General features: G+C 42.8%; 1 protein-coding gene across 1 annotated transcript in view; it reads left to right on the top strand.

Annotated features, from left to right (window-relative positions):
- LOC105712005 (uncharacterized) overlaps window positions 1–26,824 on the top strand; it is an 88,747-nt gene that overhangs the window by 39,800 nt on the left and 22,123 nt on the right. Inside the window, exon 2 of the mRNA XM_012444916.3 lies at window positions 23,599–23,754. Coding sequence (XP_012300339.2) covers window positions 23,599–23,754 — 156 coding nt within the window. The remainder of the gene's footprint in view (window positions 1–23,598; window positions 23,755–26,824) is intronic.

The raw sequence follows: 26,824 nt of genomic DNA, 5'->3' as shown, positions 1-26,824 counted from the left end.
TCTGAAGGCTGAGGCAGAGAATCACTTGACCCATGAGGCAGAAATTGCAGTGAGCCGAGATTGCTCCACTGCACTCCAGCCTGGGCTATAGAGAGAAACCCCATCTTAAAAAAAAAAAAAAAAAAAAAAAAAAGAACCTTTAAAACAGTGATGTTTAATTAATATATAGAAACTAAAATATTTTAGGAATTTTATTCTTATCCTTCCTAGGCTTTCCTTCAAAAAAAAGTCTGTGATAATGATGTGTTGGAATAGATTAGTTTCTCAAGCTTGGTGATCTAAGGACACATTTCAAGGGAAGAATAATTCTCATTGACTCCTGAAAATACATCTGTGGGCCCTGAAGTCTCCATGGATCCTAGTTTGACAAACAGTGACTTAAGAAACTAAAGTTTTATGCCATGAAAATCTCTCAATTGTAAAACATTAGTGCAAACAAGAGGATCTTTTTTTCCCTTTATAACCAGTAAAATACGTTTTAGATTATAATCAAAGTGAAAGCCACAAAATTAAAAGACAATTACTCTAGAGCTCTGTGACCCTGGAGAATATGTCTGTGAACCTGGACCAGATGATATTTCAGATGCTGTCCATTTTGCTGTATAAGTCTGTGGTTTTGTAGGGTGATTCACAGAGCTGGCTCTTCTACTGAGACATAAGTTTCTGCAGAGAAAGGATGTGTCCCAGAACTCTTTGAATCTTTCAAGGTATTTTGCATATAAGATGTACTCAGTAATTTTTGATTGAAAGGAAATGTAAATGGAGAATGACAGTGAAAATAATAAATAGGATAATATATGGACATTTAAATTCCATCTCTCTCCCAAGCTAGTGCTTTAATATTGGCCCCACCCCCAATCCAGCTCTTCAGTGGAGAATGCCAGCAGCCTTGCTTTGAATTGGCTGTTTCAGGATCTATTAGGTCGGTGCAACCCATTAATGGTAAAAACCACAATTACTTTTGCACTAACCTAGTAATTCGCTCAATGATAGTGTGTTGCATCCAATCCAGCTGACAATAGTAGAAAGTGCTTTAAACAAAACTGATTGGAGGGAGAATTCAGAACACAAAATCTTGCTCTTGGCCATCAGGTCCTGCACGATCTGGGCTCTCCCTGTCTCTTGAGCCCCACCTGAACCCATTTGGCCTCACCCCACTGTTCTCTCTGTCCAGAACCCAGTTCCCCCAAGCTCTTTGCTTGCATATTTCCTATCTATCCACGAGGCCTGTTTCAATGTCTCTTCCTTGCCTCCTGAGTTCCTCAATCTAAGTGAGACCCCCTATTGTATGTAATCTTCTTAGAACTCTATATCTTTCAAGCACTTATTTGTATCACTTTTGGGGTTTGTTCAATTTCTGTCTTCCCCACTAGACTGTAATCTTCATGAGGATAGGAATGAATCTATTTTGCTCGTGATTGTCTTCCTAACAGGTACTAGTATAGTACCTGGCACAAAATAAGCATCTAAATGAATATTTGGTGAATGCATACATGAAGCAAGCAAAGAGGAAATTTTTTAAATCATTGCATGTTTGTGCAGCACTGTGTTAGCCATAAGAAACTGGTAAGTTTCTCAGTCTTTTGAAGGGGAAAAAAAACTCTAAAACTAGGATTTCTCTCTTAAAACCAGCAGTCCAACCTCTGTTGCCTGTCAAACAAGGCTCTGTAGGCCAGATTGATTCAAACCAGATCTACGTCCAGGCCCTGTTTCACACCGTTTCCAATAGGATATGAATCAGACAAGATACCATCAGCCAAGCATTCAGTCAGGAAACAGGACCCTGGTCAGCCTTTCGGGGTGACCTGCCTTCCACGGTCAGGGTCCAGCCCTAGTGACAACATCTATTATAATGCTGAGGAATGGGAACACACTGAAACCTCACAAAATGTGCTTTGGAGCCAGGCGGCCCACAGCCACGGGAAGTGTGCTAAGTGTGGAAATTCCTTCAAGCTTTTCAAGCAACTCAAAGCCATAAGCTAAGGAGGGACTTCAAAACTCCAAAGAGAAATTCCACTTTCCTTTTCCTCAGCTCCGGTCTTTCCATTCCAAACACGAGTCCTGCTGGTTTGAGCCACTTCATGAATGTGGGATTGTTAGGGTCGTTCCAGAGACTTGCCACTATTTTTCTTAGGTTAAAAAAAATTTGGCATACACATTCTCTTTCATTTGCCCTGAAGAAATCAATATCCCAGTCTGGGGTTACCAGCTGTGGTTCACATATACCCTGAGGCACAGCTGCTTTATTTTATAGCTACCGACATTCTTCTGTAGAGCCCCCAACCCTCTTTCTGGTCCAAGCTCAAAGATGGGCTTATTATGTAGCCAGTGCTTTGACGAGGTCCTTCGTTATGAGCAGTTACAAGGACTTACCGTAAGAACCCAATTCCCACCTCCCACCTCCACTCACTTTTCCCTGTCTGTCTTGAAGCCATTCTAAAGAGGCAAAATTCTATCTATTTTGCTTTAAAAATTCAAGAATATTAAATTGTATTTTGTTAATGGTTCCACCAATTGCTAACCATAGGTTCAGAGCGGAGTTATTTTCCCTCAAAGCCCCAATTTCTCAGCATAAAATGGAAATAGTCATTGTATGGGCTTCATAGGGCTGTCAGAAGATAAAAAGCCATGCTGTAAGAAAAGCGCTCAGCACAATGTGTTAGAATAAAGACAGTCACCGATTCTTTTTTATCTTTTTCATTGAGTGGAAAAGTCTAATTCCTCTCCCTTTGAATATGGACTCGTCTTGGTGACTTGCCTGATATGTAGATGTGATGGAACTGATATTCTGAGACAGCCAAGGTTAGGTCATACGAAACCTTCCAGCTTCTGCTCTGTCTATTGGAGCCCTCATTCTGAGGAAGCCAGCTGCCACATGAGAAATCCAGCTACCCAGAGACCACCATCCTGGAGAAGCCCCAGCTAGCCACATGGACAGGCAGTGTGGAGAAAGAAAGGAACCTGGCTTTTCCAGCTGTTTCAGCCCAGCACCAGACATATGAAAAAAGAACGTTCATTTCAGTTACAGAAGATATACCTTGGAGAAGAACCAAGGAGCCCAGGCAACATCCAGAATCAAGGCCCCAGGCACATGGCTCTAAGGAAGCCATCCCAGCCATCTCCAGCCATTCAAGCCACCCAGCTGAGGCCCCAGTCAATGTGGGGCAGGGACAAGAGTTGTGGAGCTCTTCCTGCAGTGCCCTGCCCAAATTCCTTACCCACTTAGTGTAGTTTCATGTCACTAAGTTTCGGAGTGGTTTGTTATACAACAATGGAGAGCTAGAACACACAGTAAACCCCCAACAAGTGGTGATTATTACTTAATAAAAATATTATCAGCATTTGCAGAAGATGTCACAAATGCTCCATTAAATTCCCAGCTTTGCTACCTACAAGGCACAAGCTGTTGAGGGCATGTGAGGTCAGGAGGATTATAAAGCCACAGAAGGTCTCAGTGTTCTGCACTGGGCTTGGCACTTCATAGATGCTCAATAAAACTACCATTCTTTCACAAATGGGTAAGTATCATTAATCATGAATTTAAAATGTCATTATTTCACAAATGAGTGGTAGACATCATACATCTTAATATGGTTTGCATCTGTGTCATCACCCAACCCTCATATTGAAATGTAATCCCCAATGCTGGGGGTGAAATGTAATCCCTAATGCTGATGGGCGGTGATTGGATCATGAGGGTGGTTTCTCATGGTTCAACACCATTCCCCATTGGTGCTGTCATCGTGATAGTGAGGTCTCATGAGATCTGGTTATTCAAAAGTGTGTGGCACCTCGCCAGTCTCTCTTTTGCTCCTGCTCTGGCCATGTGAAGTGCTGGCTCCCCCTTTTACTTCTGCCATAATTGTAAATTTCCTGAGGCCTTCCCAGAAGCCAATCAGATATCAGCATCATGCTCCCTATACAGCCTGCAGAACCATGAGCCCATGAAACATCTTTTCTTTATAAATTATCCAGTGTCAGATATTTCTTTATAGCAGTGGGAGAACAGACTAATACACATCTGTGTGGAATATCAATTTTACTTCGAGATTATTTGTTCTATCTAATAGATTGTATAATGTAATAGACCATTTTATGTTTTATTATAAAAGTCTTTAAGATAATACACAAGACTACCAAAAATTACCTGGCAGATTGGCCATTCAGGTTCTGAAGCCGCTCCATATGGTTATGAATTCCCTCTCCCCTGCCGTTGGGACTAGCTATGTAACGTATTCATTTAATAAGTACTTGAGTGCTTACTCTGTGCCAAGCACTACTGTGAATGCTGGAGATAGAGTAGTGAGCAAACAAAAAGTACCTGTCTCAGAGCTAGCATTCTAGATAGGGGAGGCGGTGAACAACAACAAAAAATCAACTAAGTGTGTGATTTTGAGTGCTCTGAGAAACATAGAGCAAGGGCTGAAGGATAAAAAGTGCTAAGAAGGGGTAAGGATTTCCTGTTGTTAAAGGATGGAGAGCAAAACCCTCCTAGATAAGATGACATTTGCACAGAGACTAAGGAGACCTGGGAGTGAGTCATGTAGCTTGAGTGAAGTTGGTGCAGAGCAGAGGGCACAGCACTGCGAAGCCTCTGCAGGGAACAGGCAAGGGATAGGCAGGGGAGCACTGCACCTGTAGTCCTGAGCACCTCCAGGAGGTTCAGGGAAAGAAGGCCAGAGCAGTTGTGCTGGGGGCAGGCCTTAGAACCCCTTATTATGGGCCATTGTAAAGACTTTGGCTTCTATTCAGAGAGAAGTGGGGAACCACTGGAGGGTTCCCAGTGGAGAAACAATGAATTGATTTTCATTTTAAAGGAGTCCCTCTGGCTGCTGGGGAAGAATAAGCTGGTGGGAGTTGGAAAAGTACAGAAGGACGAAATGAGGTTGGGAAGCTATTGCTGTTGCGAAACTGGTGGAAGGGGATGGTGACTTGATAAGGAAAAAGCTGAGGAACAAAGCTCTGGAAAATAAGAGCCCTCACTGTGACTCCGGGTGTGGCAAAACCGAGGGAGGAATCTGTTTCTGCAGTGCCCATCTCCTTGGAGTCTCACTTAAAATCAGAAAAGCAGCAACAGTGTAGACATTTCTCATCCCTTGGTGGGTCTACCAGAACTAAGTCACACATGCATACATGATTTCAGTACTCCTATTTCTCACCATCTTGGAGGAAGATACTGGCATAATTGATTTTTATCAGTAGCCAGTCAAGCACAGTTCACATGCCAGGGAGGACAGTTCCTTTCAACGGCATCCTAAGAGGCTTCACTATTTCCAGCCATTTTACTATTGCTCAAAATATGTTGGCCATACCTCCTCTTTTGAAATTGCCCTCAGGACTTGCATGCAAGCCTCAAAAGGAAACCAGTCAGATTGCTGTATAAATGGCAACTTCCTTTTTTTTTTTTGTAAGAAAATAAAAAATATTGTCAGGGAAATTGGAGCAAAAACTAGTAGTACCTTCGTTTTCCTAAGATACTTTGAAAATGCAAAAATAATAGCCAACATTTATTGAGCATTTACTATGTGCCAAGCACTATTCTAATTGTCTTACATGAATCAACTCATTTAAACCTCATTACAACCCAATGAAGTAGGTACTGTTGTTACCCCTATTTTATTTTTTCCTTTTTAATTTTAATTTGATTTGAGTTGAAGTTCTGGGATACATGTGTAGGATGTGCAGTCTGGTTATATAGGTAAACATGGTAGTTTGCTGCACAGATCAGCCCATCACCTAGGTATTAAGCCCCACATGCATTAGCTATTTATCCTGATGCTCTCCCTTCCCCGACGTGTTCCCCTTCCCACCACAGGCCCCAGTGTGTGTTGCTCCTTCTCCCTGAATGACACCTTTTTTGACTCAACAGGATTCTACAGCTTTGTGATTCATCCCTCTTCTGAGACACAACTCCTTTTGGCTTTTTAGTGTTTCCATTTGCTGCAGAAGCTTTCTCCTCTGTTTCTCATTCCAGCACATCCATACATATATTTTTAGATTTTCAAAAGTTTTTAAAAATTGAGGTATTTATCTCCCTAACACCTAGCATAGTACCTAGCATAAAACAGCATCTAAATGAATTTCTGGTGAATATATGAAACAAGCAAGCAGGGATTTTTTTGCAGCACCGTACTAGCTTTTAAAAATTAAGTTGAATCATCTAGACAAATTCTGGGATAACTGGCTGGCCAGAAAGGGGAGAGAGAAGATAGAGCTGGTGGGAAATGTGGTGCAGACAGATGAAAAGGAAGACGACTGAACTCTGTTCCCTTGGGCCTGTGGCAAAATATAGTCTCACTTAATGCTAAGAACAAATTAATTGACTCCCTCCTGCTGGATGGGGTTTAGCTGGAGAGTAAAGAAAGAATGGTATGATTGTCATTTCTGGCTGGTGGTTGAGATGGATACGCTGTTCCAAATGCCCAGCTTCACTGCCTAGTAGCAGTTACCTACCAAAGGGGCTGCTTGGAGGCACGTCAATAGTGGCAGCACCAGTGAGTCAACCATGCAGGCACAGGGCTGGTAGAACAGGGTATAGGGTGTTTTGGCTCTCTATCCTTACATGACAAACTACTCCAAAACTTAGGGGCTTAAAACAGCCATATATTATTTCTCATGTTTTTAGAGGCCTACTAGATTCAGCTGAGTGGATCTTACTTGGGATCTCTCATGCTGGAATTATCTGACAGCTCAATGGACTGGACATGCAAGATGTCTCATTCACCTGGCTACAACTAATACCGGCTGTTGGCTGAAAGTTGAGCTGGGGGCTGTCAACTGGAGGGCTTCTTTCTGGCCCCTTACCATGTCTTCAGTTTTTCATAGCATGGTGTCTGGGTTCCTAGGAGAAGTGTCTCAAGACTGATGGATCCAAGATATAGGAAGCAGAAGCTGCCAGTCCTCTTAAAGGAAAGGCAAAGAATTGGTACAATGTCCCTTTTTCTATATTCTATTGGTCAAGACAATCACAGGTCAGCTCAGATTTTAGCAGATGGAAGATCGACTTCACTTCTTAATTAAGTGAAACCCAACCTACTTGATGGGTTTGATTTTCCCCTCTCAAAACCTAATAATCTACTAGTCTTTCCCATTTTGTAAATGGCAGCACCATCCTATTTGTCAAATTAAAATAAGGATGGGGAGTGGGTGAAAGAGCAGAGAGAGAGGGAAGAAATTGACGCCAGCCTGCTTTGAAGACAAACTACCACATGGATTGTCTCCAGAAAGTACCACCTTGATTCAGTGAGGCTCCCACTGAATGGACTGAAACTGACTGCCAGAAAGTGGACTAGCTACGAAGAAAAATAAATAAATAAATTTAAATAAGCCTATTTGTTTAAAAAAAAAAAAAACTCCATTCTGCCCTCTCTCCTTCCTAATGTTGCTCCCCACTCCCCAAACATATACCTGGAGGCAGAATGAGATAGGTAAGAATTCCAGCAAACCAGCTGGTGAGGCTGAGCTGGAAGTAACTGTCATTGTCTTATCGTTTGACTGTTCCCTTAGGCTGGTATGGCCTGGAAAATTACTTGCTGCACATAAGAATTCAGACTTAAAGGACTACGGTTTACCATCATCAAGGCAATTCAAAAGAATGTACTGTAGGTTTGAAGACAATTTCCAGAGAAATATGCCTTCTCAGAATGTTTTTGGTCATGGCAAAATCATTGGACTAAGGGGCTGACCTCCTCCCTGGGGTACCATGCTCATTAAGACGTATGTGTTCAGGACTGTTAAAATTCCAACTCATTACCTAATAGTTATACCTTACGCACTTGGTACCTCTGAAAATGCTTCTGGTCCTTCCATTTCCGTCATATCAACCAACTGACAGTCTCCTATACCTCTGAGAGTCCTTAACAGAATTTGCTTTAGCAAAGTTATAAAGGAAAAGGAAAAAACTCAAGAAGTAAGTACTACTGATAATCCTCTCTATTCATTTTTTTTGAAGTAATCTAGCATGTATGAGGAATGAATTCTTCCCAGCTTTGGGGTCAATGCTGAAGTCTTCATTCATTCTTTTCTCTCATTAATTTGAACATTCCATCCAAGAAAAAAGGTAGTTTAATCTCGAAAAATTTCAGAACCCAAGCCAACAGTGTCTTGGAGGCAATGTCAACCAACATTCATTAATGACTAACATTTATTCTTCAAGCTGTAACCCAAGCATCCCTTCCACTGGATGCTTCCTCTAGTCCCTCTTTCCTGTGGTGGAGTGAAATTATTCCCACCACCATGCTCCCTTTCCTCTTCTATGAAAGCATTTAACTCTCCCCTCCCCACCCTACTTTTCTAAATTTTGAGCATCTTGAGGTCAGGGACTATACTGCATTCATCTTTGATACCAAGTTGGGGCTTCAGTCATCTAAAGGCTCAACTAGGGATAGAGGACCCATTTCCAAAATGTCATGTTCATAAGACTGCTGAGTTGATACTGAAGGTTGGCAGAAGGCCTCAGATCATCAACAAATCAACTTCTCCATAGACTGCTTGAGTGTCCTTCCAGCCTGGCAGCTGGCTTTTCCCAAAGAGAGTAATGTGTAAAAGCAAGGCAAGAGTCACAAAGTCTTTTATGACCTAGCCTCGGAAGTTGGTTTCATAATTTCCAGGATATCATGTGGGTGACATCCCTGTTTAGTGTGAGAACAGACTATGCAAGGACATTAGTACTAGAAGGAAAGACTCCTTGTGGACTACTTTGGAGGATGGACACCAAAGATGGCATAATTTTCAAGAGCCATTTATGGTAAAAGTTTGTTAGCCGAACAGACAAGGTTTATAGAGCTCATGTCAAGGTAAGAGGAGACAAAAACAACAAAGCGAATTAGTTGGGAATTTCATTCAGTGTTGAATGTTGTAAAGAAAACTAAGCAGGGAAGGTGAGGTGAGCAAGGGGACTGTTCTCTAAAGGATGATCAGGGATGGCCTCTTGGGGAAGGTGAGATGAATTGGGATATGAATGAAGAGAAAAGGTTAACAATGCAAACATCCAGGAAAGAGTGTCCCAGACAGAAGGAGGAAGAGCCAAGTCTTGAGGCAGGAGCATGTATAATATATTCAAGGAGTGGACAAAGGAGCAAGCTAAGCATGGAAGAAAGTAGTAGGAAACAAAGTCAGGGGTGTGGCAGGGGCCAGAACAAAGAGCCTCGTGGGCAGAGTAAAGAATCTGGATTGTATTCTAAGCGTACTGAGAAGCCATTGGTGAGTGTTAAGCAGGTAAATGACGTGATCTGATTTACATTTTCTATAAACCACTCTAAGAGGGAGATCTTTTATGAGGCAATTGCAATAATTCTACAAAACGCTAGTTTGCGCTAGAACTGCAGCAGAAGTGATGGGAAGGTGGTAAAATCAGCATATATTTTATGCTGGGTTCCAAGAAGCATCCCAAGATCAAGAAATCCAGGAAATAGAATCTGCCAGTCCTCTAAAGGAAAGGCACAGAATTGGTACAATGTTGCTTTTGCTATATTCTGTTGGTCACAGCAATCACAGGTCAGTCCAGACTTTAGCAGATGGAAGATAGACTACTTCTTAATAGTGGGTAGTGGGTGTGGAAAGAACAGAAAGGACGGTTGTGATGGAGAAGAATCAATGATAAATCTAAAGTTTTCAATTTGACAAATAGGATGGTGCTGCCATTTACAAAATGGGAAAGATTGGTAGATTATCAAGTTTTGAGAGGGGAAAAATCAAGAATCTCTTTTGGACATGTTGATTGGAGGTGCCTATAATTATCCAGGTGAAAAAGTTAAGTAAGATGTGAGCTAGATCTGTATAGAGAACAGAGGACATAATTTAAGCCTGGTGTGCATCTTCTTGTGCACAAATTAAGAGAAATCTTGGTTGTATGATTTCAGATAAGAGAGAGCCCATATTCCCACTGGGTATATTATGGAGGATTCATGGATGAGGTGGTGGTATTTGGGCTACCCTTTCAAAGGGAATTCAGCAGTGGGAATCACGGAGGAAAGTTTAAAGACCAGAAGAACAGTTTGCAGGGAGGTAAAAAGGCCAGTTAGGAGACTGCTATAGTAGTGCAGTTGAGGGCTGATACTGGAAGGGACAGTGATGGACAGCCGGAATGGGAAGGAAAGCGTATATTCCATGCCCCTTACATAGGCAGTTGAAAATAACATGAAAGTTCACTAGGCTGTGAAGAAGACGGAAGAATCAAAGGAGACCGAAGCTTTGAAGTGAAGAACAGTGCTGGGTTAGGGAGATAGTGTGGGGTTTTGTCTGCAGAAGGAAGGGATAGGGAGAAGAGGTGGCTGGGGAAAATGAGGAGTTTACAATTCCAGCAAGATACCTAAATGGAAATGCCCACTTCTGCTACTCCAAAAACAGGTTTGGAGATATAAGCTACGGCTTTTGCTACCTAAAGATGTCCCCAAAGTTTAGAGGAAAAGACACGGTTAAGAGAGGAAGAGAAGAAGAACTGTGCGTCCCCAGGCTAGTTCAGGTGGGCAGGGCCAGTCACTCAACTCCACAGACCACAGGCAGCTCTCAAGCCCCATCCTTTTGGCTCTCTACTCCCTGGGGCTCATGACTCATTTATTCTCTCTTAGCACATAGAAGGTGCTCCATACTGAATAAATTTCTGTGAGAGGTGACAGCTCTCTGTGTCCAAAAGTTTTTGCAAAATGTTCACAGCTGCGACTGTCCCCTATCCTTTGCTGTGGCTTCTACCATTGTCACGCCTGAAGCTGGGCAGGTCCTTGCTTCTCCTAGATACCCCAGCATTACCCCTTGCACTCCTTGGAGGCTTCTCCTTCTATCACTGCTGCTTCTCACGGAGGGTGTGGATTCTCTCTGAGCTGCTTCCCCCTGCCCGGGTGGGGTGGAGATGCTTGGTGTTTAATGGAGATCCTGACTCTCTCTCTCATCTTTTGCGATTTGTTACTTGTCCTACTTCTCTACGCACTGGGCATGTGGGGGCAGGAAGGGAACTCCACACATTAAGCTGAAAGGGAGAGGCCTGAGGTCATTCTGGGCACACTGGGCACCTTGGTCCCACCCCAGGTACATTAAAAAAAGGCATGTGCATTAAGTGTGTATGTTTGGGTGGGGAAGATTTATCCTTAGTAACCACACACATTTCTCTTACTTACATAAAAATGAAAAAGAAAATGCTTTAGCAAGAAACTACACCTCAGTGTCAAAAGACACTTAGAGCGAATAAGGCAAATTCCTGGAACATTTTACTTTAGGGAGATGGTCTGGGCATTAAGATATTGCAACCCCTGCCTTAGACATGGGTTAGCTCCTCAACAGACATGACTTACTATAATGTAGTATCTGTCACAGTATGACTTGATTTGCCCCTGGGAAAGTGACTGGACCGTCACATCACACCCTACAAGTTAAAACTGCTCATGTTTCTTGGTTCTGACCCAGAGCCAACGAAGCCTTCCTTTGCAGCAATGTCAAGATAGGAGTCTGAGGGATCACCCAATCCTTTCTCCTGAATTCCCATGTCGGCTTCCTCGCGGGACGAAGCGAAGGCTTCATATGAGTCGTTGTTTCGGTTCTAGTGCCTAAGCATGTCCCGCTCCTCATTTTTCTTCCTTTTGGACTGCGGTGAGAGCCATCTACTGTGAGCCTTACCAGACGACCTATCTCTTTTTTTAGTTCTGCAGAACAACTTGTCCTCCTCTCCAACAGCATGTGAGCATTCAAATCAGGGGGACAAAAATGTAGCTTTCTCATTTTTGTTTTGAGGCATCAGAGACCTGCGTTCTTTCGTGAATTCTCCAGCATCTTGCATGACCAAGTCCTCGCTGGTAAGCTCTACTTTCCACTTTTCCTCAGGCCTCACAACTCCTGCTCCCTCTCCTATAGTCAAAGGTTAATCTCCAGTTCTCTGGGAAAATAAAAATGCCATCTTTCCCTGCTCACCACTCTGTGTTAACTGAGCAGAGTTGGGCAAGATCCCATTCACAGTAAGAGGAGATGGAGGAACCCTATATTACTTTGCTAGAATTGCCGTAACAAAGTACAACTAACTGGATGACATAAACAACCGAAATTTATCTCACACAGTTCTGGGAGCTGGAAGTCCGAGTTCAATATGTTGGCAAGGTTGGTTTCTTCTGAAGGCTGTGAGGGAAGGATCTGTTCCAGGACTCACTTTTTGGCTTGCAGATGGCCATCTTCTCTCTTCACACTGTCTTCCCCCTGTGTGTGCCTCTGTGTCCAAATTTCTATTCCTCATAAGGACACCAGTCACACTGGATGAGGGCCCACCCTAATGACCTTACTTAAATACCTTTAATTACCTTTTTAAAGATCCTAACTCCAAATACAGCCACATTGTGAGATACTAGGGGTTAAGATCTCAGCAGATGAATTTTTTGTAAGGGGATGGGAAGGGCATTACCAATCCACATTAGACTCTTGAGGCTGGATCTGGGGCCAGGCTGAGACCTATGCGAGCAATGGCCCCATCTCCGAAGGCTGCAGTTGACCCACTTGCCTGCCCAGGAGTTGCCTTCCCACTGGGGAAAAGCTCATAACCTTTGTGCTTCTTTCAACTCTGAAAGGTGGATTATGTCTCAAATCCCTGGGATCATTATTGCTCCTTTACAGTCATTGGAAGAAGAGGTAAAAGAGGAGAGAAAAATCCCATCAAAAGGTATGATGTCACATCTCTTCTGGGCTGTTCTTTCCTTTTTACTTACTCACTGGACTACATTGAAGACAGAGGGTGAGAGCATGCGGCATGTGCCTTTTGCCTGAGTTCAAATCTGCTTCCTTAACAACGCCATCCCTGTCTGTCTCCCACCCCCTCTCCCACCCTGGCAGAAAAACCCACTTTCTCCTTTGGATTCTTGCATTCCTTATACGTGCCTTTATTTGAACAGTGACCATATCACTATGATGATTTATGTATGTCTATCAGTGTATACCTTGTCCATGAAAAGAACAATCTCTGTATCCCTGGCATCAAGCACCCGTGACACATTTATCCAATGTTGAAAGACTAAGGTGAACAGTGGTCCACATATCTAAGAAGGTGCTAGTACTAATTACTACAGCCATAGTAGAAAGCCCAGTCACTATGTGTGTTACTTCAGGTCCTCCAAGAAGCAGAGACCAAGACAGGGATTTAGACGCACCAGAGATTTATTGAGGGAAGCATATATGGGAAAGAAAAGGTTGAAGGGAAGATGAGCAGAAAAGGAGGGGAGAAGGAGGGGAGGACGGAAGGGGAACAAGGTAGGAGGAAGTTGCAGACTGTAGCACAATTCTCAAAGCTGCTGCCAGGCCGATGGGAATTCTTTCAGCTAAAGTCACTGCTGGAGGAGTCCGCGGTCTCTCAGGGATGGGATGAGCTTGTGTTGGCATCCATGCCAGGCTCCGTCAATGGCTTGGAGCAGCCTACAGGAAGCATGGCCTTGGGGCCAGCAGAGTAACATGGTGAGAATGTGGATGTGGGTTTAGAGCTTGGCATCTGGGGTCATCAGCCAGCTACTCTCCATCACTCTCCCTGAAGCAAGAGGTCTGAGTGGCAGCATTTCATGGCAGCCACAGCACAGAATAATAATAATAGCACTAATTAATAGTAATAATTAGCACTTACCAGTATGGTGCTACATGTTTTCTATGCATGATCTCATCACCACTCACAAAACTATGAGGTAACCCATTTGACAGATAAGGAAATGGAGGCACGAAGGTTTTTTCCCTCCAGAGCTCTCTCCACTGAACTGGCCAGAACCCAGTTGGCATCCATGTCACTCAGCTATCTGATGCCAGGAACAAATAGGGACAGCAAATGCCCACGCCAGCCTCAGCCTGCCGCCAGCAGCAACTCAGTGGCTCTGCTAGCCTCTGGACTCACACGGCCCTTCCATGGCTCAGCACAGGCCTGAGCCCGTGCCTACATCCTTGCACGCATTTTGTGCTGTCCTCAGAAATGTGCCTTCTGAGGTCCGCAGATAGGGAGAGTGCGCTGCTGCCTGCACTAACAGGATTGAGCTTTATGTGACAGGAAGACTAATACCGGCCCCGAGCCATGTGCTGCTGGAGAGGAGTGTGGATGCTCTTTGTTAAGCTCCTGGGGTCTGGAAGGAAGCAGCTATGCTCTTGTTTAATTCCATATGAGCCGCTTTTTTATTTTTACAAATAGTCCTCTTGCTGTTAGGGAGTGAGTGAGCGACATAAATCATCATCATGTCTTTGGCAGTCAGGGTTTTTTTGGGCATGGTCCTCATTAAAGTCTTTAGTTGCAGGGTTCCTGGAGACCTTCCTTTGATACCTAAAAACATCAAACTGAAAAAGCTGTGGTGAAGAGGAGGAGGAGGAGGAAAGGGGGTGGAGAGGAGGAGGTGGAAGCTCACGAGGACCCCAGAATTGCTATTGGGAAACAGCAAGGCAAAACTAGGGTTATTACTCACAGCTCCAAAAAAAAAGGAGCACGAGCAGCAGGAGCTATAAAACGACCCTGCTGAACAGAATCCAATATGCCGGGACAAAGAGAGAAAGCAGCACAGGCCAGGCGGGAAGGGTGGCTCCTTTAGGTGATTCACAAAAAGGGAAAAGTTCTCTGAGCTTTTCCCTTCTCAGCCCAGCAGGCCCCGGCCATCAATGAACTAACCTTTTCCTAAGGCCTTGTCTCCCTGCTGGGCGGGAATCCAATCCCCGGGCAAAGGTCACTGAAAATACCATCACGCTGTTGGCAGTGGCTGTTCATTCACAAAATGAGCCCCTTTGTGATAAAAGCGGGGAGAGCAGACCGGGGGCTTGTGTGCATTCCAAGCCGATGGAGGAGAGCTGCCAACGCGCTCGCTCGTCAGTGGGAGCCCAGCAGCACATGTGGCTCACTTTACACGATTGATGTGGCCCTGCAGAACCATGTACATCGAATTCCTATAAATCAAATCGCATTTTAAATGCACCAGGGGAGCCGGCCATTTAAAGGAACCCTGCAGTGAATCTTTTTGAAAAGTGAAAAATCACTGCTGAATTGATCTATTTTGCCATGAAGTAACAAGTATTTACTGAGTGCTTATAATCTACCATGCAAAGTACTAGGTGCGGTGAGCGTTTCTTAAAATGGAGTGTCCCTGAGCCAGGGAAAAGCCCTTGGAGAGGGTTGTCTTGGGTTTTAGTTAAACCAAGATGAGCTAAGTACAGAAGCAGGAGGAGAGACTCCAGCTGGAGCCATATCCTCATGTCACGGCTAAAGGATCCACCAGTTGGTCTCCCTCTGGGTAACCAGGCAATATTTCTCATTCATGATGACAAGCAATGCTTAGTGTCTTTTTAAGGTCTGACGGAGTAACCCCCGTTATGGCCAGAGGCCCAGGGAAAAGGCCAGGCCCTCCTGCCAGGGCCTACAACCTGAGTCAGTGTCTGAATCGATATCCACCCGTACTGGCAATTGTCTCTTTCTGTGGTTCTTTCCAGGAAACTCACTGCCAAGCTTATTCCTTCTGGGATCCTATATATCGTTTGGTATGTGTAGAAAGAGATTTGTGTATAACTTGAGTTAAATAATACCTACAAGATATACATGTAAGTTGTAACCTTTAACAATTGGGAAATGCATCGTGCTTGAAAGCACCTTCAAAAAAGACCCTAAGTTAATTGAGGCTGTGAAAAAAAACAGAACCAAACAAACACATTTTCCTGGACTGAACCTGTGAATAAGAGCACAGACTCAGGTGTCAGACTGCCAGCATTGAAATCCCAGATCTTTCATGTCGTTATATGACCTCAAGCAAGTTATTTATCAGCTTCAAATTTTAGTTTGCTTACCTGTAAGATGGGGCTAAATAATAGAACCTACCTCAGAAAATATGTGTAAGGATTAAATCAAAAAAGAGTTTACATCTAAAGGCTTACTACATGCTCAACAAATGTTCATTATCATGATGTTGTAGTTCGTTTAAAAAGAAAACCCTCAGTGTGTGCTGCTTAGTTTTAGAGGTTTGACTGTTAGGTAGGAGCTGGTTGTCAACTGGATAAAGCATCATAAAGAACGGACAATATGTGCACTAAAGTGTTGCCATTGCTGGACTTTATTATATGTCTCCAGAGGAAAATGAAGTCTGTGCAATCCAAGCAGCGTTTTTGCAGACACAATTTAGAGGAGCATCTTTGGCATTTAGAATGGAAAGGGATCTTTTAAAAAGATCACTTTGTCCAAACTCTTAACTTTATAATGAGGAAAAACAAACAAACAAAAACCCAAAAGTAAGAGATTTAGCCAGGGTATACATCTTCTAGGTTAAAAAAAATAATAATAATAAGTCTCTGTCTGACCTTCCAATCCAGGATGCTTCCTGGTTTAAAAAAAAAAAAAGAAGGTTTTCTCCAAAGCTAGAATAAGATACAAGGTGCTTCATCAGATCAACTTTCTTTCCTTTGGTAAGTAGCTAAGTCCTAAGCAGAAACTGTCAACAATCCCTCTAGATACAATCAAGGGGTGGGGGCAGAGAATAATAAACTGTCTCCAGAAAGAGCAAGAAAATAGAGAGGTAACAGGTTTTGTGATAGGGTTCTTGTTTTTAGGGGTAAAAGTTTGTTTCAAAGTTCTAAGGAGAACTTCGATGGTAACAGTCCTCATCTGACAAAATCAGTAAAGAGCACAATGAGATATTGGTGTGCCGCTGACACAGTGTTGGCGTTTCCCACACATGGAGGAAACTTGTCACTGGACAAATGTAGATAACATTCAAGGCACCATCCCACCCAGCCAGGAATCAGAGCAGGACGGCCGGCAACGGCACACCAGTTCTACTCACATGAACCATTACAGAGGGGGGATTGTTACTACTCAACCTGAGCCTCTTACCATGAGCAGAGAAGATTTAGTGGCAATAAATCCACATTGGCCAAGCAATTGTGGATTTACTATGAATAGAAAGAATTTTTTTTTAACCTATAGCAATTCTGTAGGCTGCACATGCTCCCCAGATGCCGTCTCCTTAAATGTTCTTTATTAAAACAGAATGTACTGAGATAATGTCTCTTGGAAACCTCTCAGGCAAAGCACAGATCCCAGGGAATTCCCAGAGACCTTCCCTTGCATCTGGGTCAAATCCACGATGCCTTGAGGAATCTCCCTTCCTCTCCAGGTCTTCTAAAACATGTCATCCCCAGCTCTGAAGCAGAGACTTGAGCTCATTTATAACCAATGACAAGGTCATCTCTGGGATGGGGTTCCCACCCGCATTTTCTTCCAGAGCATGCCTCCATCTGAATGTCTTTCTCATCCAATGCCCTATGAGCTCCACTGGAAAAGTGTCCCAGCTATATTAATGCTTGAAAGTTAAGGTCACAGCATTCCAGGTACAGTCAGCCCTCCACCTTCGTGTTCCCTATCTCTAGATTCAACCAATTGCAGATGGAAAATATTCAGAAACAAAAAGAGGGAAGCAAGGGCTGAGCAGGGGATTTGCATTATCGGGGTTCTCCTCACTCCTCCCGACCAGACCAGCTTTGTCCCATTGGAGTTCTTACCCAAATCCCTCAGAGTCAGGGCTTGTGGCTCCTGAGCTGACAGAGCCCCCAGGCTGACTGTGCAGCTACAGGCGTCACAAAAACAAAGAGGAACTGCCTGTCTCTCTGTCCTGGCCAAGGCTGGAAGGCAGTACACGGCTGGGGAGGAGAGAGTATGTGCCGCCTTCTGCCCAGGCTGAACTCAGGAATGTATTTGCCAAGGCGATGCTGGGAGTCATGGATATCAGGCTCCATAGCCTGGATCCCGAGAGCACCACTCTGGAAACACAAGCATGCTTGACACAGCACATGCTCTTGAGATCAAAGAAACCCCAGAAATCTGAGAGAGCATGTTGTCTATCCTGTTGATTCTAGCAACTTAATCAGATGGAGAGGAGGACCAATCCACAGAGTTTTGGGAAAACAAAGACTCAAGGGAGGAGTGTCTCTTATAAAAGAGTTTGACCCAGCCACAGTCATACTTCCAAGAACGTCTCCCGAGTAAATAATCAGAAATGCATACAAATGGATATAAAAGGTGATCCACAGGCCATAATCTGAAGAGATAAAAACTGGAAGCAACCTAATTTATCAGTGGGGCAGGATTGAGAAGTCTTGGTATGTTCAAACAATGAGGCATTATTCAGTTAATATGCAGAAAAATGTTTAATAATACAGAGACATACCTAGAATGTATTGATAAAAAGTAGGATACAAAGCTATATGTTTAGTATGATCTCAATTATGTAAATATTTACTCATAAAAGATCAGAAAAAAATACAGGAAAATATTCACAAAGATTTTCTCTGGGGCATATGGATGAGGACTGATTTTCTTTTTTAATCTTCATATGTTCTTGCATTTTAAATTTTCCTATGATTAGCACATTTAGTTTTTCCAATTATAAATGTTTTTGAATTTCTAATTAAATAATGATAAAAATTTTTAAGAGAGAGAAAAGTCACTTTTTGATGGCCAAATGGGGCTTCATTATTTCTTCCCTCAACCACCAATCTGCCAAGGAAACAGGGACAAGTCATTGAACTCCCTCTGTAAAAATAAACAGTACTGGCTTTAAATTTTGTAACTTCATTACTTTTAAGTCCTGTATCTGAGTTCTGCTGTCATGAGAAAAACCCATGATTTCTCCCCTACAAAGAGTTAGCACTGAGGTCATTTCTAAACCTCCTTCATCCAGGTACTTGGACAACTGAGGTCATGTGAATGTTAGTATTTATCTGAAGTTATGTGATTTCCAGGGAAAGTGCTAAGAGTACCTCTGCAACCTTGAGAAACTCCCTTTGGGCATCAGGACAGCTTCAGTCAGTAAACAGCATGTTCTTCAGGAAACCAGCAGTTCCAGAACCCTGAAAGACTTCAGCATTGATACCAACAGCAGACACTGTTCGTGTTTCTTTTTTTTGGAGACAAAGTCTCACTCTTGTCTCCCAGGCTGGAATGCAATGACACGATCTTGGCTCACTGCAACCTCCGCCTCCCAGGTTCAAGCGATTCTCCTGCCTCAGCCCCCTGAGTAGCTGGGATTACAGGTGCCTGACACTGCACTCAGCTAAGTTTTATATTTTTAGTAGAGATGGGGTTTCACCATGTTGGCCAGGCTAGTCTCAAACTCCTGACCTCAGGTGATCTGCCTGCCTCAGCCTCCCCAAGTGTCAAGATTACAGGCATGAGCCACCGCGCCCAGCTAGTGTTTTTTTTTTCAATCTGAAAGGACAAAGATTATTACTATTTTTAAATCCCTCTCTCCTCTTTTTGTGCTGGCCCTTCTTAAGGCCACCTCACCTACCTCCTTCCAATGTGGTACCAGTAAAATATAGAGTCCCCAGGATTGGAATTTCAGATGAACAATGAGTAACATTTTTGGTATAAGTATGTCTCAAACATTGCTTGGGACATACTAAAAATTATTCACTGTTTATCTAAAATTCAAGTTTAACTGGTGTCCTGTATTTTACTTGCTCAACCTGGCAAGCTTCCTCCCCAACAACCTCCCTCCCCAACCCCTGCTCCCACCCCCATGCCACTCTGGCCATTCTCTAATGTTGAGAAAACACAAGAATAAAAATAAAACCCTTAAGGAAACTAACCAGTTGCCTTAGACACAAAAGAAGAAAAAAAAATCCCTTTGCTAATCAGGAACTTCCATGACTAGGTATTCCAAACTTAAGACTTCAAGAAGAGGGAGAAATAAGTTCTCACTGGATCTCTTCTAACAGCTGAAATTAGCATTAATATTTTGAAAAATGAATTAGAACCATTCTCTACAACAATGTTAAGGAGTGTTGTGGTCCAAGCTGGCACATTTTGGGTTGCTTTGAGTTAATTCTTCTTTTATTAGAACTGCTTTTCAGTGTAGGGTTTAGGAGTAACTACTTCCTGCTCACCTGTGCTACTGAGCGCTGATGACTGGGCACAGGTATTTCTGTCACAGGACTGACAACAGCCATCCCAGACCACTGATGAGTTTTCTTGGAAAATAGGTAGGTCTGCTCCTGATAAATACTGTTGTTGTTGTTCTTGTTCTTGTTCTTGTGGTGATTGATAATGACATTTTTATCCCCTCAAGTATGTAATGCTGTAACAAATCTTCCAGTTACTCTGTGCCAAATACACTGAGGTTTTTTTAATAGGTTTCGTTGTGCTGAAGAGACTGAATGTCACCTGGCCATCCTTCTGCCTCTGGAAAGACTGCGTTCAAGTCATGCCAGCAGAAACAGATTTTCATTAAACCTTGATTAAACAGAAAAATGCAATTGTACTCAGGTGGTTAAAGCCACAGGAAAGTATTTCAGGGTAGTGAGTAGGTAAATGGGTAAGGTCCAGGCTTTGCCACAGACCAGCTGTGTGGCCTTGAGTTAGTTACTCACACTGTGCTTTAGTCTCCTCAGCTGTGAAATAAGGTCACGGTGAGGGTGACATGAGTTAATATATGTAAAGTTCTTAGAACAGTGTCTGGTACAAAGATGAGGTCCATGAGGGTTAGCGATGATTATATTATCCTTTTACATTACTCTTACAGATTGTCTCCACGTTTCTAGAAAACATCAATGTGTATCAAGAATCTTAAAGCTGTTCTTACCATTTGACACAATTAATTATAATTTTGAGAAATCTATCCTAAGAAATAACTGGAGATACAGGCACACACATAGATACAAAGAAATTCACCACACTATTATTTTTTATGGCCAGACACTGGTAACAGCCTAGAGTTTAACACTAGGGAATTGTCAAATAAACAAAGATATATTAATATGATAGACTATTTGCAGACACTAAATACCATGTTTTTAAGGAATACTTATTTAATGTCCTAGGAAATAATTAGGGTTAACTAGAAAAAAAAGATAACAAAAAAAGTTTTGTTTTATTCCATAACCTACAGTGACAGACCCTGATTATGGCTACAAGGCAAGAGCTGTTAACTATGTCCTTATTTTTTAGATTGAGTTATACTAACCATAGGGGGCAGAATCCTTGGCAAATTACATATGTCTATTCAGTCTAATAGAGCAGACAGAAGCACAAATGATAAGGACACTAACACGTTCACAAGTCCAAGAGAGGCAACAAGTCAGATGGTGTAGAGGGATGGCTAATGGAATTTCCCCCAGTGCACTGTTCTAATTCAATGAGAATCATTCCTGCACGATGTGCTCAAAGTAACTCTGAGACTCTGTCCCCATTCATGAGAAAAAGCACTGTGATCAATTAGTAATGTCTGCTGTGGACTCAGAAGAGTGTGTTGGCAGCAGGTACAATGTATATTTGCCATCCCTGACACTAATGATAATGGCAGCTAAGGAATCAAAGAAAGGTGAACTTATCCAAGAAAGATCTGAAAGAAGATTCCAGATTCCTCATGAAATTAGTCTAGAACATTTAATTATAAATATACAACATGTCACATGGAACATGAGCAAATGACTGATTAGATTGGGAAGAAAAACTGGAGACCAAGTAGGTTAGCCTGGAGACAGAGAACGGATGTATACAGCACATCATTCACCAAGTTTTTCTGGGAAGTCATGAAAAGCCAGGATTTGGGGAAATCTTTGTCAGGACCAAGGAGAGTGCTGGTAGCAGGAGTCAGGACAAAGACAATCGACTCTATCTCTTTTAATAATAACTCCTTCATATGGTGGGAATGGTGGTTCTTATTTTACCAAGAGGAAACCAAGGCTCAAAGATTTTAGGGTCGCACAGCTAGAAATTTGCAGAGCTCTCTTTAATCACTGGTATGTCCGATGACAATGACTGGAGTTTTTTCTAAGCTCCCACCCACTTCTCTCTGTCAATAATGCAAGACCTGCTACCCCTGGATTATGGGAGGATTTTGCCATAGGGTAAAATCTAAGGCAGAAACCAGAGATCTAAATATTCCCAGCTTGACTGTTTCTCTAATTTGCTCTCAACACTATATTTTCTTATCAATGTTATCTGATTTAGCTAAATCAATTAATGATCAATTAATAATTTTTGAATAGCCACTGAGCTCAACAGCGATCTCACTGAATCTTCACAACCATCCTAGACAGAGTGCCTAAGAGCACAATGACGGTGGAGAATACCCGGTGAAGGTTTTGCCCACCAGGGTGGGAGGTGAGGTGTGTACTGAGAAGGTCAGAGAGAATCCTCCATGCCCACAGGTACTAAACAAGCCCGGGGTAGACCTGAGACCTGGCCCAGCTCTAGCTTTTCTCAGCGTGTACTCAGCAGCAGGGTTGCTAAAGGCCAAATCAGATTCAGTAAACACAGACTTCTGCGAAGCAAGTGCTCTTGCCTTCACTCAGTGTCAGCTGGGGACTGCATGTGCCTTGAGTACTAAAAAGTTCTGCAGAGAGGCCAAGTGCAGAAATCTGTGCCTGAGATTTTCTACTTTTACAAAAAGAATGAGCATATGAGGCGCCCAGCCAAGGTCAACCTGGAATTGGAAGGCTGAGCCCAGGCTCAGAGGAGCCGGAGCCAAGGTGGAAAGCTCCAGGCGCTGGGAGGGCAGGGACAGCGGGCTGGAGTAGAAGGCCAAGTGCAGGAATGTTTATTGAAAAGAACCCAGCCCTCACACCTTGGGGATTTGGGAACTGGCCGTCTGCACTTGAGAGCCCTGCCAGATGAGTTCAGCCATTTCCACTTCATAAAGTCTTGGTGTAAAAACGAATGGCAAACCCAGCCATGAATGTGATTTCTAAAAGAAGATTATTGAAAAAAATCATTCTGCTTTTTCGGCTCTCTCTTCTGGTGGTCAGGAGGAGGAAAGGAGGGAGAAAAGTCCCTGGATACTTGCGAACATCCCCATCAGATTCCAGAAACTACTATGTGGAACAAGGGAATGTCATATCTTCTAAGATTTCTCACCAGAAGGAGAGGGCTAAAATCCGAGCCTAAATGAACCTGAGTATGCATCTGGCTGCCAGGAGAGAACAGCAGGGATAGGAAAGAGGAAGAGCCATCCCTTTGTGAGACCAAAACAACATGACCCCCCGTTGCTCCCGGGTGACAGAACTTCAAGGCTTACATTAGACAAGCAGCTCGAGGAAGAGACATACAGATTACATATCTAATTTGCTGTCACCATCTTCATGACATCACATATGTCACTGTGGTTTTCCAGATTACTCTCAACCCTGTAAAGAACTGTTTTCCCTGATGACTTAGTTTGAATTTTTTGTTGGCACGGGTTTCATTTCCTTACTTCCTGTCGGCCTCACTTCTTAGATCTTTGTTGGGGTTTTTGGTGCCTCCCAAACCCCAAATCTACAGAAACTTTTTCTAGACTGCAGAGTGTTCTGGCACTTCTCCCTCCTGATCACTCAAAATGATATAAAGCCTCACCAAATGATCCGGCATTGCTGCTTCTGGAGATAGCTATAGCCCAGCTCCCCACACCCCAACCCCTTGATCTTTTCCACTGTGTTCAAAACTAGGCTAAAGTGAAGTCATCACAACTGCACTTTCAAGCTTAAGGAATTTGATAAATGAAGTTGCGTGGGGTCCTGGCAGGCAATATGCTTGAGCAGAGCACAGCGATCATCTGCGAACCACTCTTTATCCCTTTATTGTAGACACATATTCAAGTTCCAACTGCTTTGTTAAACTTTTTTGTGTGTGCCTCTCTTTTTATATTTCAGCTTTATACAATTATTCCCAAATCTTCCAAACTGACAGTGAGGGAGAGTAATTTGAAAGGACTGCTCAACTCACATCTTTTGAAGATTTGCACCATCGCTGCATTTTTCCAATTTCCTGGCATCTATTCTGCTCTCCTGGACTTTTCAGAAACAATTGTAAGTGGATGACTAAATATAATAACTGATTCCGTTGATACTCTTGGACTATCCTTTTGACTTTCTGCTTTTGAACATTTTACAGTTTAAAATTTATTTAGCATCTATCGATGTTTCCAAAAGAAGGACTCGAAGTACACATTGTCAAAGATCTCATGGATCTAATTAAGGACAGGGAACAGGTACAGAGTCATACGTGGTCTCTTCACAGAGGGGATGATTTCTGGAGGGAAGAAGAACCTTAGTAAATTCCTTAATCACCCTTATGCTTGTGACTACACAATTGACTTTGTCTACTTCATCAGCTTTGGGAATGAAATAAGGTCCTACATTTTGTAATTTTTCAAAGAAAATGTACTGTCTTGCTAGCAAGAGAGCAACTTTTCTTTTCCTCTCCCTGGGATTCTTTCCCCTCTTGTGATACATACAAGAACTGACAGTAGGTCTGATCCTAACTGTCCCAGAGAATTCAGTTTAATCAACAGAGGAGATTTCGGTTCCTGCACTGTGGGCAGCATTTTCCGGCCTCGCGTCCGTCATCCCTGGCGGGCCAGCAGCTCTGCTGCACTGAGTGCCTCAGACATGCATTGTCAACTCCAGTGAGTGGAACTGGGGCCAGGCTCTAACACTACCTGCAAAAGGTCTGCGGACTCAGGTTCTTCCTTGATAAGCCAAAACCCCTTTCCTTCTGCCATCAGAACTGCTTATTATTTAGATTGGAATTTCACTGAATTAACAGGTTAATTTGGGGAGAATTGATACCTTTTCATGTTGAGTCTTCCCATCAAAGAACATGATATGCCTCTGATTATTCAGGATTTCTAGCATGTTCTTTAGTAAAGTGTTGTAATTTTCTTCATATAAGCCTTATATATTTATTGCTTGATTTGTTGTTACGTACTTTAGAGTTTTTATTGCTTCCGTGAAGAGGGCCTTCCTTTCCTTTATTTTCTAGTTGAGCGTCACTATATATACCATAGATAGCACATGTCTGACTGCCTTGATGAACTATTCTGCCTGCTCTAAAGGTTTTTTCACTATTCTGCCTGCTCTAACGGCTTTTTCACTATTCTGCCTGCTCTAAAGGTTTTTTCACTTACACTTCTTGTGTTTTCCAGATAGATAGTGTACTGTTTCCAATAAGCATGCATTTCTATTTCTTCTGTTGTAATGGCTAGGACCTTCACCATAATGCTGCATGACAGCAGTGGTATCTGATATCATTGACTTATTTTCACTTTAGGGGTCTGCTTTAGTATTTCACCAGTACACATAGTTTTTATTGTAGTTTTATTGTAGCTAGTCTTTATGGAATTTGAGAGAGAGAGAGAGAGGTTTTTCTAATCCCAAGCTTGCTAAGATTTCTTACTAGGAAAGATGTTGAATTTTATCAAATGCAAAATCTCATGAAACACAGGGCTTTCATGACAACTCTCAGTAGTTCAGACTAAAGCTCATTTTGACCACAGATTTTTATGCTTTTGCAACCTTTCCAAAATAACCGATATCACAGCAAAATGTCAAAATATCTGTAAATAAGTGTACTTCTTGGGAAAACTGGACCTCTTTCTTCTCATGATGGAACTCTATTTTTAGAGTTTTTAGTGGGGCATGATGCATAAGGAGTGTGACTTATTGTTCTGGATAAAATCCATAACAACAAAATAATACAAGAATATCAAAATTGTGAGTACTAAAACTCTTATAGATATCATTGCATGCTCTGATGAAGAGAAGAGCACTTCAAACCCTGCCTCTATAAGGTAATCAATTTTCTTTAATCTGAGTCTTAAAATACTTTTTCCCTTCACAATATAATTTGGCTCTCTCCAACTCCTAACTCCCCAGACCTAGTCTCAAAAAAAGGACCAGCTAGAAAGAAAGATTGTAGTTCTCCTCCATACCCAGGAATCATACTTCACTTAAAACAAACAGTTGGTAAAACTCCAGAGCCAACAGGGATGGAACACTCAACAGCTTCTCCTTTCATGTGGAGAAGAGGGAAATAGGCTGTTGTAGAATGGGGACCAATATTAGCCGCTGTCTGGAAATGTCAAAACGATTAGCATGAAATACTAAACTCATGCGAAATCAGGGCTCTAATGGTGTAACTCCTGAATGCTCTCTGTACCATATTGCACACCAGGATTAAGAAAACAGTCCTTGAGTGTTTCACAATAGTGCCCTCTTCACAGCTGACCTCGCGTGCTTTCCAAAGTCCTTAATTCTGCCACTTTCAGCATCCCTGTCTCTGTGGATTTACGATGTGTCACCAATATTATTACTTTCCCTGTTTCCACCCCTTCAACCCCAAATGTTGTAGGCTTTGTAAGTAACACATTTCCACAGAAGCGCGCTGAAAAGTCAAGAAGCAGAATTTCTCAGCAAGAAGAGCTGTAGGTAAAGGGGCTCCTCCCCACCCTCTGGCTGGCACCCAGGAGGCTTTGTGGACTATAGGGAAAGATGGAGTACAGTAAACAGAAACATCCCAAGGGAGAGAAAAGACACTTAAGGGAGGAGATTGGCCCCCCATTTCCGAACATGGTGAGTGCCAACCAGCTCTGGCAGCAAGGGAGCTCCTTGAGTTTTGTGCATGCAATTCCCTTAGCAAGCAAACCAATGCCCTTACTTCTGGGCCTGTGAACTACCTGGCAGCATGGAAAAGGGTTTGTTCATCTGTGCCATCACCAAACCAACCTGTACAGTGCAGAACCAGCCCATCCTTCTAAGCCACCATCACCTTTGTGAAAAGTAAAAAACTGTCTGATTATGAAAGGACTTTCCATGACAAATTTCCTTTGACCCTTTTGGGAAGGAATGGCTATTGCCATTCTTATCTCTCTCTGATTATATAAATGTGGGGCTGTTTTAACCCTCTGGGTATAAAGTAAGTACTTTTTGACTGACTGATTATTCATCCCTTGCTGATAATGCAAAGTAAAAGTAGGTCAAATGACTCGTGGGCTAATATCCTGCTCTCATCTGATAGATAATCTGAACCAGAACCCCTCCTAACCCTGCATCAGGTTATGGCCCTTGTGGTGAATGCTAGGGTGCCCAAGCCAGATCA

Source organism: Aotus nancymaae, unplaced genomic scaffold (genome assembly GCF_030222135.1).
Source record: "Aotus nancymaae isolate 86718 unplaced genomic scaffold, 86718_ANA_hifiasm-v0.15.2.pri h1tg000016l, whole genome shotgun sequence".
In the NCBI taxonomy this organism is placed as follows: domain Eukaryota; kingdom Metazoa; phylum Chordata; class Mammalia; order Primates; family Aotidae; genus Aotus; species Aotus nancymaae.
The sequence above is the reverse complement of the archived record's forward strand: the minus strand, read 5'-3'. Positions and strand labels throughout refer to the sequence as shown.